The sequence below is a fragment of the Miscanthus floridulus genome, chromosome 2 (genome assembly GCF_019320115.1).
Source record: "Miscanthus floridulus cultivar M001 chromosome 2, ASM1932011v1, whole genome shotgun sequence".
Lineage (NCBI taxonomy): Eukaryota > Viridiplantae > Streptophyta > Magnoliopsida > Poales > Poaceae > Miscanthus > Miscanthus floridulus.
Window position 1 is genome coordinate 119,825,714 of NC_089581.1, and position 17,051 is coordinate 119,842,764.

At 40.0% G+C, this 17,051-nt stretch overlaps 1 protein-coding gene across 2 annotated transcripts; it reads left to right on the forward strand.

Annotated features, from left to right (window-relative positions):
• The first annotated feature begins 9,177 nt into the window (after nucleotides 1–9,177).
• LOC136539493 (uncharacterized) lies at nucleotides 9,178–15,048 on the forward strand. Of its 2 annotated transcripts, none has more exons than XM_066531459.1 (7): nucleotides 9,178–9,299; nucleotides 10,594–11,190; nucleotides 11,371–12,662; nucleotides 12,748–12,826; nucleotides 12,899–13,269; nucleotides 14,366–14,464; nucleotides 14,567–15,048. In XM_066531459.1, exons 2-7 carry the CDS (start codon nucleotides 10,635–10,637, stop codon nucleotides 14,720–14,722), a joined length of 2,553 nt encoding a protein of 850 aa, XP_066387556.1. In that variant the 5' UTR covers nucleotides 9,178–9,299; nucleotides 10,594–10,634; the 3' UTR covers nucleotides 14,723–15,048. The 2 variants fall into 2 exon arrangements, with proteins under 2 accessions (XP_066387556.1, XP_066387557.1); XM_066531460.1 differs by having other exon boundaries at nucleotides 9,214–9,299; nucleotides 10,733–11,190.
• The last annotated feature ends 2,003 nt before the right edge of the window (nucleotides 15,049–17,051 follow it).

The following is a 17,051-nucleotide window of genomic DNA, read 5'->3' on the forward strand; positions in this document are numbered from 1 at the left end:
AAGTTTAGGCCTCCACCACCTAAAGCTCAGAACGGCAGACCTCAGAAACCATTTCGTAAGGCGTTCACTATTGCCTTACCAAAAGGAACTGGCAGTCAGGGAAGCTCCACAGGAACTCAGAATAATCAACCATGTTTCAACTGCAACCAACTAGGTCATTGGTCCAAGGAATGCCCCCACCCCAAGAAGAATGGCAACCCAAATCAGAACAATCAGAGGCAGGCAAACGCAAGGGCACGTCCGGGATACGTGCATTATACCGCTGTTGAGGAAGTGCCCGCTGGAGAAGTTGTCACGGCTGGTATGTTTCTCGTCAATAAGCATCCCGCTATTGTTTTATTTGATTTGGGAGCTTCTCATTCATTTATGAGTCAAGCATTTGCATCTAGACATGATCAAGAAATAATTGAAGTAAGCAAAGGGGGTTATAACATAAGTTCAGCAGGGGGTACTGTTACTACCAAAAAGATAGTAAAAATGTACTCATCTCTATACAAGGGAGGGAGTACACAACGGATTTGATAATATTGCCCGGGTTATCGATAAGTGTAATCTTAGGCATGAATTGGATGAAGGATCATGGTGTTCTTATTGACACTAGCACCCGCACTATTATGTTGAGAGAACCCACGGGAGGGAATGCTTTTCTAGTACCACTCTCCCGCAATTTTGAACTCCAACATTTAGCTTGCGCTATCCAAACCACCACCATATGTGATATCCCAGTGGTTTGTGAGTTTCCGGATGTATTTCCAGAGGAATTACCAGGCTTACCACCTAATAGGGAGGTGGAATTTAAGATTGAATTAGTGCCAGGTATGGCACCCATATCCAGAAGGCCCTATAGAATGCCACCCAACGAGTTAGCGGAACTTAAGGTTCAATTGCAAGATCTATTGGACAAGGGTCTTATTCAACCTAGCTCATCTCCATGGGGATGTACAGCTTTGTTTGTGAAAAAGGACAAGTCACTGAGAATGTGTGTAGATTACAGACCACTCAATGCTATGACCATCAAGAACAAATATCCATTGCCTCGCATTGACATCTTGTTCGATCAGCTAGCGAAGGCAAAGGTATTCTCCAAAATTGACTTGAGATCAGGTTACCATCAGATAAAGATCAGATCGGAGGATATACCTAAAACTGCTTTCTCTACTAGGTACGGCTTATACAAGTATTTGGTTATGTCTTTCGGACTAACAAATGCTCTAGCCTACTTCATGTACCTGATGAACTCGGTATTCATGCCCGAACTCGACAAGTTCGTGGTCGTGTTTATCGATGATATATTGATTTATTCAGAAAATGAGTCAGATCATGAAGAGCATCTGAGGATTGTCCTATCCAGATTGAGGGAGCATAAGCTATATGCCAAGTTTAGCAAATGTGAATTTTGGTTGAGCAAAGTACCTTTCTTAGGTCACATTTTATCAAGAGATGGAATCTCTGTAGACCCATCAAAAGTACAAGAGGTCATGGATTGGAAAGCCCCAACTTTGGTTCATGAAGTTCGGAGTTTTCTAGGGTTAGCAAGATATTATCGTCGTTTCATTCCAAATTTCTCAAAGATAGCTAAGCCTATGACTAGACTACTTCAGAAGGATGAGAAGTACAATTGGACACCAGAATGTGAAACAGCTTTTCACACCCTCAGAACTTTGTTGACTACAGCACCTGTGCTGGCACAACCAGATATTGAAAAGCCTTTCGATGTATTTTGTGATGCATCAGGCATAGGTTTGGGATGTGTGCTTATGCAAGAAGGGAGAGTTATTGCATATGCTTCTCAGCAATTGAGGAAACATGAAGTCAACTACCCTACACATGATTTAGAACTTGCAGCAGTTGTTCACGCATTAAAGATATGGAGACATTATTTGTTGGGCAATGTATGTCATATATACACTGACCACAAAAGTCTCAAGTATATCTTTACCCAGCCAGAACTGAACATGAGACAACGAAGATGGTTGGAATTGATTAAGGACTACAATTTAGAAGTGCATTACCATCCGGGTAAAGCTAATGTAGTAGCCGATGCACTTAGTCGGAAGTCTCATTGCAACACCGTGGAAGCATTATTGGAAGATGGATTCAACTTGTTACATCCTGCTGTACTACACAATATCATGATCAGTTGTTCACTTGAGAGCAAAATCATAGAGCTACAGCAGACAGATGTAGGAATAAGTCACATCAAGAGAAAAATGCAAGAGCAAGAAACCAAACATTTTAGATTGGACAAAAGAGGTGTATTATGGTTTGAGGACCGACTTGTGGTACCAAAAGACCGTGAGCTAAGGAATCAAATTTTAGATGAAGCTCACTCGTCCAAATTGTCCATCCATCTAGGTAGTAGTAAGATGTATCAAGATTTGAAAACCCGTTTTTGGTGGACTAAGATGAAGAAAGAGATCGCAGCCTATGTTGCTAGGTGTGATAACTGCAGTAGAGTAAAAGCTGTCCATATGAAATCTGCCGGACTACTTCAGCCATTGCCTATTCTAGGATGGAAATGGGAGGAAATCAGCATGGACTTTATCACAGGCCTTCCAATGATGCCACAAGGTCATGATTCAATATGGGTTATTGTTGATCATCTCACCAAGTCAGCACACTTTATACCCATGAACACATGGTATATAGTTGGAAAATACGCTGAGATATATGTTTCCCAGATCGTGAGACTGCATGGAGTACCCAGGACTATAATCTTAGATCGAGGACCACAGTTCATAGCTCGTTTCTAGGAGCACTTACACCAGGCTTTGGGAACCAAGCTAATTAGAAGTTCGGCATACCATCCGCAAACTTCAGGACAGACAGAGCGAGTGAACCAAATCCTAGAAGATTTACTTAGAGCTTGTGTTATATCTTCAAAGGGTTCATGGGAGAAATGGTTACCTTTAGCTGAGTTCTCCTATAACAACAGTTATCAAGTGAGTATCAAAATGGCTCCATTTGAAGCCTTGTATGGCAGAAAATGTAGAACTCCATTGAATTGGATTGAGCCTGGTGAAAGGAGATACTTTGGTATTGACTTTGTCAATGAAGCCGAAGAGCAAGTACGTATCATCCAACAACATATGAAGGCAGCTCAATCAAGACAAAAGAGTTATGCCGACAGAAGAAGAAGACCACTGACTTTTGAAGTGGGTGACTATGTATACTTGAGAGTATCACCCATGAAAGGTGTGAAGAGATTTTGGATGAAAAAGAAGCTTTCACCAAGATATGTAGGGCCATACAAAATTTTAGAACGAAAAGGAAATGTTGCGTATAAGTTACAACTTCCACCAGAGATGAGTGCAATATTTGATGTGTTCCATGTTTCTCAGTTGAAGAAATGTCTTCGAGTACCTGAAGAAGCTATTGCACCCACCAACGTGCAGCTTCAATCGGATTTGACCTATGAAGAAAAGCCAATTCGAGTATTAGAGGAGATGGAGAGGGTAACATGGAGTAAGATTATTAAGTTCTATAAGGTGGTGTGGAACAATCATAGTGAACAAGATACTACGTGGGAAAGAGAAGATTATCTACGAGAAGTTTATCCCGCCTTTTTCCAAGAATGGTAGGTCTTGCAAATCTCGGGACAAGATTTTTATAAGGGGGAGGGGATGTAACACCTCGGGTGTTAGCCTTGCATAACTTGACTTGCATAACATGAGCATGATCATCAAGCATTCATAAACAAGCATTTACAACTGAAACATTGGATTGAAACATCTGCAACGTTTGCTTATTATCGCATGTTTCTTAAACATATGCAATTTTTCTCGTTATTTCATGTCTCCATGTATCTATGCATATGATCATGAGTGGACACATGTACTTGGTGGATGTGAGTCACACAAACATATAGCAACACCTAGGTTAAGCAAGTAGGACTTTGTTAATGGTCACATTTCATGAACCAACACTTAAGCTTCATGTGATTACACTAGCTAGCCCTATGAGTGACTACTACATGAAATGATTGAATGACCTTGCAAATGGCTTAAACATGTTTAGAGTATCATTATGGGCCTACACAACAAGATTCCAACAAAATATTAGTAGCCTACTTACACAAATGAAAAAATAGTGGAAATAATTACTTAAATTAAAATGACTACATGTGTTGAAGCAACACGCCGTTGTGTCTGGATGTCTCGATTGAAACACGTCGCCCGGGAAACCACAGTCACAGTTAGGGACAGGGAGGTTAGGAGGGACGGGGGCATCTTTGCTAGACGCGTCGGGGTATAATTCTCTAGGACGATCCCGTTTTCGCCAAAACTCCTCCCGATACATGTCTTGCATCTAACAAAACGGTTGTAATTTAACAAATAAAAATCAAAACATCACAAATTAATATCAATGAGAACCATTTGCATTACAACAAATAAAATATAACCTACACTTTGGTCCAAACTCTATCTTAGATGTAAACATGCAAACTATATAAAAACTATACTTTGATCACTAAAAAATAAAATTTGGTACATCAACGGTGTGTCCATATATTTATTCATATATAAAAGTTGAGATGCAAACTCAAACAAGCAAAATTCATATAAAAATTGACCTTAGAATACATGGTAATCATAATTCTAACTAACCAATTAACCTTAACATTGGCAATCCTAATCCTAATCATTCAATCCAACGTTCTAACGAACTCATATTTTCCTCCATACCCTAACTACTCATTCAAATCATTCGATCCACTGTAGAGGCCGAGGAGCTTCATTACCTTGACAAGGCCAAGGAGGAGTTTCGGGGAAGGTAGTGAGGGGGTCAGCAAGGGAGGGAAAGTCGACGGCTGGCCGTGGGGGAGCCGGGAGGCAATGGCGCGGGCGCCACAAGCGGCCTCACCTCAAGTCGGGCAGACAAACAAAGGGAGGGAGCCAGCACCGCAACGGGTAAGTAAAGCCTCGCCGCGCCATGATGCACGACGCGTCGGCCCCGCCACGTTAACGGTCGCCGCGGCCGTTGACCGCCCCATGCCGCGCCGTCATGCATGGCGCGGCAGCGTAAATTTGCCACGCCATGCAAACAGGCGCGTCCAAAAGTGTTGCTTTTAAAAAATAAACAAACAGTGTTATAATTAAAAATAGTTTTAAAAAAGTGTTAAAAATAAAAAAAATCGCAGCGGGTGATAGCGCAGGCCACCGCTCCGCTTGCGGGCCTTTCCAACAGAGAGGAGGCGGAGACTTAACTATGCATAGTCTGACGATGGGTCCATATACGACATAAGTGTAGAAAAATAACATAGACAAGAGAGACATGAAATTATAATAGCAGTTCTCTAAATAAGCGAATTATAATGGCGTATCTTCGAACTTGTAAAATTATAATGACGTGGATAAAAAAAACCTTTTTATATTGCATCGTAGAAAGCAGATGTTTATCCAAGTGGTGGTACTGTTCGTCCGTTTCTGTGTACTCAAGGGTGTGCTCGTATTGGATTTGCACCAAATGATGTCAACACGAGATGGTTCTTTGCCTTTGTACATGACTGATTCCCCTTCATAGGTGCGTTAATGTCGTATACCTTGGGCTATTGCCCATCGTTTTGGTTTTCTAACGCGAGCAATCTTTAAGGGGCAGATCCAGTGTCGGAAGCTCCCACATGAGTGGGGTCTGGGGAAGGAAAAAATCGAGGCAAGTATCCCCGTAAAATCTGCGGAGAGGCTGCTTCGAACCCGTGACCTGGTGACTCAATAAGACGGCTCTCACCACTGCACCAGGCCTGCCCTTCTAACGCGAGCAATCTTTCATGCATATTTTTTCTACGTAAAGTGTTTGTACGGCATACATACCAAGGATTGCAGTTCGTCAACTGGGTGATCCAACCCTCCGCGTTCACTTGCACATTCTCTCAAGTGGTAGAATTGTTTCTGATTTCTTTGCTGTCAAGATTTTTTGTTTTCATATTTGCTATCTGGTGGAAATAAAGAAAAGCATGGGTAATGCAGTTGTCACTTCTTGCGACCTCCACTTTTATACCACTTAAAAAAGGACTGATGCCATTAGAGGGAGTTGAATTATATATGATTTCAAGTTTCATGAACATGTGCGCTAAGGTTTTGCTATGGCCTATCATTTACAGGGACAAAATTTTGCACATTAGGTTCCAGTCCTACAAGTTACACATGACCATTATTATAGAATTTATAAGAAATGCAAACTGGGGAAAATGACTCCAATGACCGACTAGACACAAAATGCAAAGGGTTGAAAGTAAATAAAATCGATATAGCTTTTCTCGATAGTCGATTACACATGACCTTGTATGTATTGAGCACGGTCACTACACTTCGTACACACGGAATGCCAATGGGCAGAGAGAATGCAAAATCAATATAAAAACTTTTCCTCAGGTATGAAATAGCTGCGGTTCTCCTGTAGCCCTATGGTCCTTTTGATAGCTGTAGGGTTCTCCACACACACAATTTCGCATAATGTGGTAACCATAATGGAAATCCAAAACGGGAAAAGTGATTAAAACTATTAGTAGATACGGTGTGCAGATGGTGAAGAGAATGCAAAATCGGAATAAAAACTTGCAAACCGGGGAAAGTGAGTACATAGTAGATACATAATGCAAAGGGTGGAGAGGATGCAAAATACTCCCACCGGTCTACTTTATAATGCATAGTTTGATATATCATGGTCTTTAAAAATACACTTTGATCATTTTATTTTTATAATATATTGTTTATATGATCATACCATTTTGTATTATTGTTTATAATTATGAACTTATATTGTTTAACATGGTCCTCGGCCTCGTCCATCAGCTTCAGTGCTCGCGGTGACTCGAATGGACGAGCAGAGTCATCAGTTTTCTGACCTGCTTCTAATATGAATTTACTATTTTATCCTTAATACATAAAAAATCTAAAAAATAATAAGAATATGTTTTTTTTTGTACTGGTCCCACGAATTAAATTTGCACCTGGCACCTCCTGGTACTTTTCCCGTTAAGTACCTCAATTTTTCTAGCCACCCGATTGCTCCTCACCAATGGTCCTCATTTCTCCAACCATAATAAAATTTCTCTATAAAGTTTAATTCTTGATGTATGATAAATATCTTATAAACTAGGCTGAAGGAAGTATGTATAAATAACACACCACTACACAAAGGATTTTGAGGCGCTTTTTTTTCTTGTAACGGTTGGATCAAAAAAATCCCTCTAGAAAATGCCATTTGAGAGACTCAACTAACCAACTGTTTCTAATTTTTGGTTTTGTAACTGCGATTTGTGGTTTGGCCCATTTCTACGCATAGAAGTTTTTCTAACCATAGTTGACGTTCTGGAGTGCACCTTAAAATCAATTTTTAGAGCTGTTGGTTTACCAACATACCCTAGAAAAGAGATGCACCATATGACTATGTAGTTAAAAATTTCGCTAGCACAAGTGATGTTTGGTGCTGTCCACCGCTGAGCTATCAAGTGTGGTGCCAGAATTCATATGTGGAACTCGATGATTTTTGGGCACTGCTGTGACATTATGAAAGACCTTATCTTTTGATCTCTCTCATCCACCCATCTTTTCATCTCTCCCTTGTCTCTCCCCCCTATCTCTCCCTCTATCCCTTATTTTTTCATGGTTCCACCCCCTCTTTCCATGATGCCTCCACCTCCTCTTGCGTGCAGCGCCGCCTCCTGCTCTTGCTTGCAATTTCATACGTACCATGCCTTACTGAGGCTATCCATTATGGTGCCCACAACGCTGCCTTTACAACCTAGTTGGTAGTTGGGAGTCCGTTCGCCTCCACAAATCCTTTTCCAAGAATTGGGAGCAGCTTCTCCCTAGTCCGGCTAGGAGTCAAGCTTGGAGTCCATCCATAACGGTGTGATGCACTTCCTCCACCAGAAACATCGCCAGGACACCTCGCAGGTAATGGGATCTGCAAAGCAAGAGCAGGAGGAGGCACTATAGTTGGCTTTGCCCCAGCAAATGGCTTGGTAACTCCAATGGATGCACCCAGTTACATGGTGCAATGGCTAGTTCAAACCTAGATATGCTTACTTATGTGCACCATATAATCCACTAATAACCTTAGTGGTTGAATATTTTGGTGTGACCATTTGAGGGACAGTGTACATAGAGGCACCTTACCACCTGGTGCTCCTTAGCGGAGCCCGACATATATCATCTAGTGAGGTATATTCAAGGATTATTTTGATGTAACCATTTAAGGAATAGTGTACAAAGAGGCACCTTATGAGTCTCCTCGGTGAAGCCCAACGGATCAACCAATTGTGTTTTTATTTAGTGGCCCTTTTCCAACCGTTGGATGCACACCCATAGTTATGATTTTTTCACCAATGGTTATGATTTTTTTCACCATGTGGTTATGACTTTTTAGTTTTGAGGTTTATTCCTAGTTTTAAAATAATTCTAGGTAAATTCTGAAATCATATTTTAAACCAAGAAAAATATATGAGATCTAGGGAATTTTACGGGGATAACCCCTTAAATAGATTTAGATATGACGAATCCAAATAAAGTATTTGATTCTTAAGAAAATATTATTAGATGCTTCAAAAAAATATTTGGCTAAGTGAAAAAGAATTAAATTACAGAAAAAATAGAAATTTTCTGGAACATGGTACTCAAAATTCCTAGGAGAAGGTACTCATTGCTAATTGTGCTCTAAACCTTTTACATGCAGAAACACCAAATGCAACCAGCATGAGCAATACATCAAGCAAAAAACCTATGTCAATCATAAGAGAGTGTGTGAGTTTAGCTCTGCACCAAGAACTAGTTTATTTTTCTTTATTTTTTATTAACTAAAATATCATATGAGTTACTTGCTTTTTTTTTTCTTCTTATAAGACCGTTGGAGCTGCCCTAACTCAAGAGCGGTCGATTCACAGTTTCACACTGCCGCCGCCACGGCCCACGGCGCCACGCCCTGTTGCTGTTGGGCTGTTCGCATCCATCTACTTATCTCTTCCCCGTCTGACCGTCTCTCCCCGGCTCCCCCCCCCCCGCGTCTCCGCCAAAACTCAAAACTCCAAGAAGCGGGCTGGCGGCTGCAGTTTCCCGCCCGCTCGCACAAAGGGCGCGAAATTTGCCCAGCTACTTCGCGTGCTCCCTCCCGGCCTCCCCGCATCCCAGCAATTATACTATTCACAGTAAGCCGAAGTTCCTAGTCCCCCTCCCCCTCCGCTTCCTTCTCTCCTCCTCACGGACGCCAGAGCTCCTTCCCCATTCGGGCGTTGCCAAGAAGCCGGCTTCCGGGCCCCGTCTCCCCCTCCGCTCGCCAGCCGCGTTTCTCCGTCATCCAAGGTCAGCACCTCCAGCTTTTTCACGCCCGCCCGCCGCTGCGGCGGGCGACGGCCCTCTCTGGTCTGCGGGCCGTAGTAGATCTATGTTTATCTTTTTTGTTGGAAAAAATATCTTTGTTTATCTTGGCATTTCCCTACCGAAAGTTGCAGATCTGTTAGTTGATGTGGTCCAATGAGCCGTGGCTAGGACTGTTTCCGTCGTTTCCGTTGCTATTGATTTGTGATTTGGGGGTGGGGGGGGGGGGGGGGGGGGGGGGGGGGTGTGGTTGGTGGCACTGGCCACTGGGGATTAGGCAAAAAAATGCTCCTCTCGGGCAAAAGTGTTCGTTTCAGGGATTCAGTCTTCCCACCCAGTTTCTCAAGATCAATGCCACTGGTTGGTGGCACTGGCCACTGTTTTTTTTACGAGTACAGGGATGCAACTTCTGTCCTCTTCCTTTATAATCCCTGCAGAGTTGATTCATACGAGCAAATTTGAACAAAAAAAATGCATTCTTTAAAATGAAATATGCGTGCAAGATTGTCCACTTCTCTGTTCATTTTTTAATCCCTGTGCTGGGTAGTGGAAGTCTGGTCCTTGATGTATAGCAGTGTCTCGTCTTATTTCTAGTGTGGTTTATGGATCATTCCTGTACAACACATACGTACAATTGCTTATTAGTAGAAGATCACGTATGCACATTTATGTATTGTTTCTATGCTGTTTCGATAGTGTCACGCCTTTGTTTTCCTGTATCTTGAAGAATTCAAGGGCAAACTACCATGTGATTCTTTGTCAACATCGTTTTTGCTTATTACATTAAGTTGCTGCCCTTCTTTTCTTTTTACTGGAAAGTTTGATGCTCTCATTGGATATGCGCTTACGTTTGAGAGATGATATTCATCTCTGTTGCAAAAAGCAGTGCTAGGCGGCACCTAGGCGCTAGGCGCTAGGCACTAGGCAGAGCATCATTGCCTCGCCTAGACTTAGTTGTTACGTCTAGGCATTTTTTCATTTACAGTGGGTTAAGACTTATATGTGAAGGAAAATGAGACAAATGGAGATGGAGGAAGATGAATAATGGTCATTGAACTCAAGGATATGTGATAATGTCAAAGTCTTTCTTTTAATATATATGCCATATGCCCATATCTTCTGTGTTTAACAAGGCTTACTCTTGCTTGGAAAAAATATAACTGCCTAGGTGCTAGGCAGAGCCTGACCGTTCGCTCCTATTGCTTTTTGAAACATCCATATTCATGCGTCTATGGAGCATGCACCTGATCATAACACTTGATTTTCTGCATTTCTACAGGAAATATTTTTCAATCTGTACCATTGCTTTCCAAAGCCACAATGCCTGCTTCTGCTCGCACAAATCTTAATTTTGGTTGTCCTAGAAGATCTACAAGGTTCAAGAATATTCACACAATTTATGATGAATGTTCTGACAGGGATCCTTCTACTTTTAAGAGGATCAAAACTGAAGTCATTGATTCTGAACTAAGTGTTGGTTCTGTCAGTGACATGGATAGCGAACAAGATTGTCACGATGTATCTCTCAAGGATCTCAGAACTCAGTGTAAAGCTAAGAATCGGAAGACTTCAAAAATCACATTGGAAGGATGTGGCATTAAGAATCAGGCTAAAACAGAAGACAACATTGATCTTGATAAGCCTCTTACTGCATTGAAACAGAAGAGGCCAAAAACATCTCCTGCTAAAGCAAATATAAAGATGGATGCACTAAGATCTTCTCCATTTGCTGCGAAAGAGGAAGATACAACATCACAGAGAGACGAGATTCTTAGTTCTGCAAAGAGCTCCCTGCTCAAAGCAACAATGCAAGACCCAGTATTAGAGAAGCTTGGAAGGAGAGTTGCAGAACTGGAGCAGTCTAAAATTGTTATTGGTGAGTCACTAGCCTGTTCATATGAAGTCCAGTTCTTATATCACTGTCTATTATCGTCTAGATGTGTTAGATGAATGTGTAGAGTTTTTTTTTTGTTTCTGCAGATACTTTTCCTTGAAATATACATACCCTTTTTCAATTATGTGGCTAAATGTTTTTTTTTCTATACTGCACTTTCAGATTGTACTGAAGAAATAGTTGGTGAGCAAATGTGTTGTGCTGAAGTGAACAATACAGCTGGAGCTCTAGCGAGCTGTGCAAAACCTGATGTACTTTGTGAAATAAAAACTGAAGATACAAATTACTCTGAATTTGTAACTTCTATTTGTTCCATAAAGAATCCTGAGCATTCATCCTTTGAGCTGCAACAAAAGCTGATGGAGGGTGATGACCGTGTGCCTCAATCTTGTTTCATGACCCAACCAGCTCAATTAGCCGATGTTTCTGATCATTCCTGCGAACAAACCTGCAGTTTCAAAGAAAACAATTTTGATGACATTACAGCTGCAAAGGCAACAGAGGTTGTTTCTTCGTTGGGTCTCATTGATGAAGTGAGCAATCATCAGAAAACATCTGAAAGTATAACTAATTCAGATATGGATAAGTCTTCTACTGCAAATGGATTTGTGGCTTGTTCTTTCAGTCAGTCCTGCCATGATCGTATAGATAACGATGAGGACTGGAATTTATTTGCTCATGGGAATGAACCTGTAAAGATTTTGGAAGAGTTGTCTCCTATTGATGAGTCTAGCACAGATACTCAATCTGATTTATGTGGAAGCACAGAAATGAACTGCACTTCACTTGAGGGGGTTGCGCGGATGCAGGCTGAGGGCCAATTGGATTCAATAGTCTGCTGTGGTGTAAGACCAAAGCATATGTTACTAGATATGGAAATTGGAGATACAGCCACTGGTACATTCACCTTTGACAAGACTATTGACTTGGCTCATCCAGCCAATTTTGTTTCACAGGAGGGAAGGCTAGAAAGTATAGTATATGATGTTTTGAATAATAATGCACAAAGGACGGCCTCTAAAAATAAATCTTCTGTTGGACCCCCAGATACTACTGTGATTCAGAGCTCACTTATTGACTTCACTGACAACTGTCCTGAAGACAAAAAGGCTTCAGATGATAATATTTCACCTCCGAATAATGTGGACTGGCCTTATAAGTTAAATTCTACAATAGGCTATGACATTTGTAGATCTATTAATAATGATGAAGGATCAGCAGAAGAATTAGTGCCTCAACATCAGTTATACCAGTCGTGTAGTGATAAGTTCAACCTTAGCAGTGTCATGCCAGAGATCTCTAATGCTGAAGAATCAAAAAAATTATCTGCTGGAGATCAAAATTCTTCTGCTACCTCTCTGGAAACTGATGGGCGAATTCAAAAGCCAGAATTTTTTGTGGATGAAGAATCAATTGAAGAACATGCTCCAAAAGTATTACTGTCCAAGAGAAAGGTCTGAACCATCCCTTCAACAATGTTCCATTGCATATGCATTAGCAAGATATCTGTACTAACTTCTTTTGTTTTCCTCTTTTTAGATTATGTCACCGACGTCCCAGGAGAAGCTTTGCAGTGCTCTGACTGGTATTGATTTGTGTGATGGAGTCCAAAGATTGAGTAAGCAATATATGCTGTCTGTTTCTAATATTTTTACAAGATCAATTATAATCATACTCTTTCTTGTTGCAGAGAGCAAAATCATTATTGAAGATCGTGGCAAAACTCCAATATCATTGCCTCAGCCAGCACACATGCAAGACAGATCAATGTTCTGCACAGACAGGAGACTTAAGGGCAGGACTTCTGTCTCCCCTACAAGCAAAGGAGTTCTGAAGTCAACAGGATCCCCACCCCATCAACAGACAACTTGTTCTTGCATGAGAAGTTCACCAGTGGTCCTAGACACTGAGAAAGCTGTTGAGTTTTCACAAAGGCAGATGCATGATATGGAAAATATAGCTGCAAAGCTTATCAGGAGCTTGAAGCACATGAAAAGTATAGTGGACGAAAGTTTGTCAACAGAAGCATATTCTTTACTTCCTAACTTTAACATTGCCGAGGTGAGACATGAAATGGAATATGCACTTCTCATTCTAAATTCTAGTAAAGTTGCTGCTCCCACAATAAATAGATAAGCACTTCTGTTTGTTGAAGTTACACCAGGTTTCGAAACTGCTACTCAAAATAATGTGATTCCAGTAACATGATAAGGGAGGTTAATTTTTCTCAAGATTGTTATTTATATGATACTCCTTTAACCTTAAAGCCATGTCCTATTTTTTTTTCTTGAACACGCAGGAGAGCTGCACTTCATTTCATTAAAGATAGATAAGAAAACAATCTGATTACTCCTTTAACCTCGAAGCCATGTACTAGTTTGGTTGTCTTCATTTCTGTGTTGCCTTTTTAGTTGGCAATGTTTAACAATACCAGGCAATGCTTTTTTTTTGTTAGTGCTTAATTGATTACTACTCCATCTGTTCCAAATTATAAGATGTTTTGGCTTTTCTAGATTCATAGCTTTTGCTATGCACTTAGATATACACTATGTCTAGATGCATAGTAAAAACAATGTATCTAGAAAAGTCAAAGCGTCTTATAATTTAGAATGGAGGGAGTAGATGCTAAGATCAGTACATGCTAATATCCTTGTATAGAAAAAAACGTTGACTTTGAGACTAAAATATTTGATTAATCTGTCTGTTTCTCATGCAAGTCAATTGTTGGCAGAAAAAGTTTTTGCTGGTCTTGTTTACATACTTGTACTCTTTTGTACCATAAGCATACCTGTTAGTGCAGGTGCATATTTTGTTCTTAGATTAATTGTTGAAAGTGTTTCCTCTAGGAGACTAGGAATACTATATCCACCAATTAGGACAACTGCAATGAATTACCTCTAATACTGTTGGAACTGTTTGAGGTTATACCAGCTGACCAGTAGATGTGGGTCTAAGCGTGGATTCCAAATGCTCTGATTCAAATCTTTATTTCACTGAAAAACAAAGTACATAACACAGGATTTGAACAGTTATATGTTTTTTCTTTCAATTTTAAATTTATTTCAGAAAACATCCAGTTTATGTTTACTTATGCAAAGCAAAGCAACTTGAATGATGTTTATATTTGATTAATGTGATGCAATGTTTCTATGGACAGATCAGAGCAGCCTCTGAGGATGCATTAGAAGTGGAGAGGACTACGAGAAAATGGCTGTCGATAATGAACAAAGACTGCAGTCGCTTTTGTAAAATATTGGTTTGTATCTATCCACTTTGAAGATCGTACTAATTTTTTTAGTGAAGAAAATGACTCTGAACTGATATTTTGGTCATGTCTGTACTAAAATTTCAATTGCAGAGCCTAGCAAAGAAGAATGCTGTTTCTCATCCTGAAGCACCAAGGAAACAAAGAAAAATAACGTTTGCAGATGAAGCTGGAGGAATGCTCTGTCATGTTAAGGTTTTTAAGGATGGACAAGCCTCTCTTATTTCTGAATGCCAGAGTGATTTATAGACATACTAAGCTGGTTGTCATGAAATTTGATCAGAAAAGCAACCTTGTTGACAATGGAATAGAATCAAACAAGCCGCTCAGTTGAACCAAAATAATGAGAATGCTTCCATTCACTGTAGAAAACAGATAGAGAAGCTAGTTCTGTTTTGAACGCAGTATGTATTTTACTGTAAATTGATTGATGACATTGTTGTGGCAACTCAGGTATTATCCTTGTATGTTGAGCTCAAGAATCCATGTAAAGCGGCAAATTTTACAATGTTTGCTGAGGCCACATTAATTTGTAATTCAGAATTTTTGAACGCAAATTTGTAATCCAGAATTAGCCTATGCAATAAAATTATTGGTATCCTGTTGCTCCAAAGTGTTTTATTCCAGGGAACTATTTAAGCTTGAGTAATAGGTAGCACTTATTCGTGGGTAGCGGCTGTTAATTTATATATGTACCTATCTTTTTTTTGAAAACTTCATAGATTGCAGATGAGCAGATCAAAGGAAGCATAGTTTGGCCTAACCAAATAGTCACGTTTTTGTGGGGTAGTGATCGGATGGAATAATTGTGGGAGGTCTCCCTCTTCCGTAGTGTAGATCTGGATCTGAATGAGATTAGTGGCAGACTGGCAACCCTTGAGGTTGAGTAGCTTACCCCTACCGCCCGTCCTTTCCTTCACTATCCCCTCTCCCACCCTTCGCTGTCTAGCCCTTTGTGATCCATTGCAAAAGATACTGCAAAATTCATCTACCCTATGACATTAGTCTTTGAGCCCCCTTCTCTCTTCATGTTCTTTTCAACAATTTTTTTTGTTTCCAAGTTTATATTTTTTTATATTTTCTCTAAAAAGTTTCTGAAACAAAGTGTAGAGAATGTTTATGTTAAAAAGTTCTCTGAAACATTTTTTTTCACTTTTTTGGACCTTTCTAAAATATTTTCTGAGAAAATGTAAGAGCAATGAACTTCTTCTACATGGTATCTTTTCTCAACCAGTAAACATGCCCGTGCATTGCAACGGGATCCGATACGTAGTGAGTTGTAGCATGGGTCATGAGTTCAAGTCAAAAATTAAATTAATTAGTGGTAAAAATCTTTGTTTCTTAAGGAGTCAAAGATTAAAATGGCTGTGATCTCTTATTTATTGTTTGTTTTTACTCTTATTATATTTATTAGAACACGAAAAAACCAGTTGAAAAAACAATGAAGACAAAATAAAAAATGTCGAGCTAGTGTAAAAACATCTACGAGAATTTTTTTTAGCATATTCGAAGCCAATTAAGTAGAAAACAGTCATGACAAAAATTAGAACGTACTCTAGAAAAGAAAAAAATCAGAACATATTCGGAACCAAATGAAAAGGCTCAAATGAACGTAAAGCAACATGTACTCAGAGCAAGTAAAAACGGACAAACCAAAAAAGTGAAAAAACAGAAAAGAAACGAAACAAAGAAATTATACCATTCTTTTCTTTTTATTAGATTTCTATTCTTATATTTTTGCATTTGGATTAAGATTCGGTTTCTCGGAGTTGGAGAGATCTAATTGGATTAAGATTCCTAGTTGTCCATATTATTATATTTTTTCTATTTGGATTAAGATTCCTATTCACCCGAAATCGAAGAGATCTAATTGGATTAGGATTCCTAGTTATATAAAGAGAAGGGCTATAGGCGGTTTTCCACGTTCACAAAGTTAGTTAAGGGATGACCGGACAAAAAATAGGTGAAGAGAAATTTTACCTCTTTATTATTAGGTATAGATATAGATTCGAAGATGGTCTTGCCACTCAGTTTGGTTTCTTCCGCAAAGGAAACAAGTGGAATATAACACTACTTTTTTCTAGGTGTTAGCTAGTTGATTAGGACATTGGTTATCCTAATACCAATACCATGAGATAGTTTCTATAGGTGCCAAGTCAGTACAAAATTATTGCAACAAACTACATTCTCGGATCAATAGTTTCTTTAGGTGGGCTGGCATTAAATTTTAATGTCCTTTTTCTCTCTCACACTCTCTCCCTCTCCCTCTCCCTAAGTCCCTATCCATTTCATCCTCTTCCCCCGACTTCTCCCTTCATAGACCGCACAGTCTGGTTGGGGCACGCGGTGGCACAATTTGTCCATTTGTCCATGGGTGTGGCTGGGCCGTGGGGCTGCCCGTGGGCGGCACGCATCCACATGACTTGGCTCCATTCAGGGCAACCATAATGTATATGAATCAAGTAGTCCATATACACGAGACCCACATGACTAGTCCGTAGCTACTATTATTTTCTCATAATGTTCGGCCAACAAGTAGTTTATAGGAAAGGTTCCACTAGAAATAAAAAAATTCCTC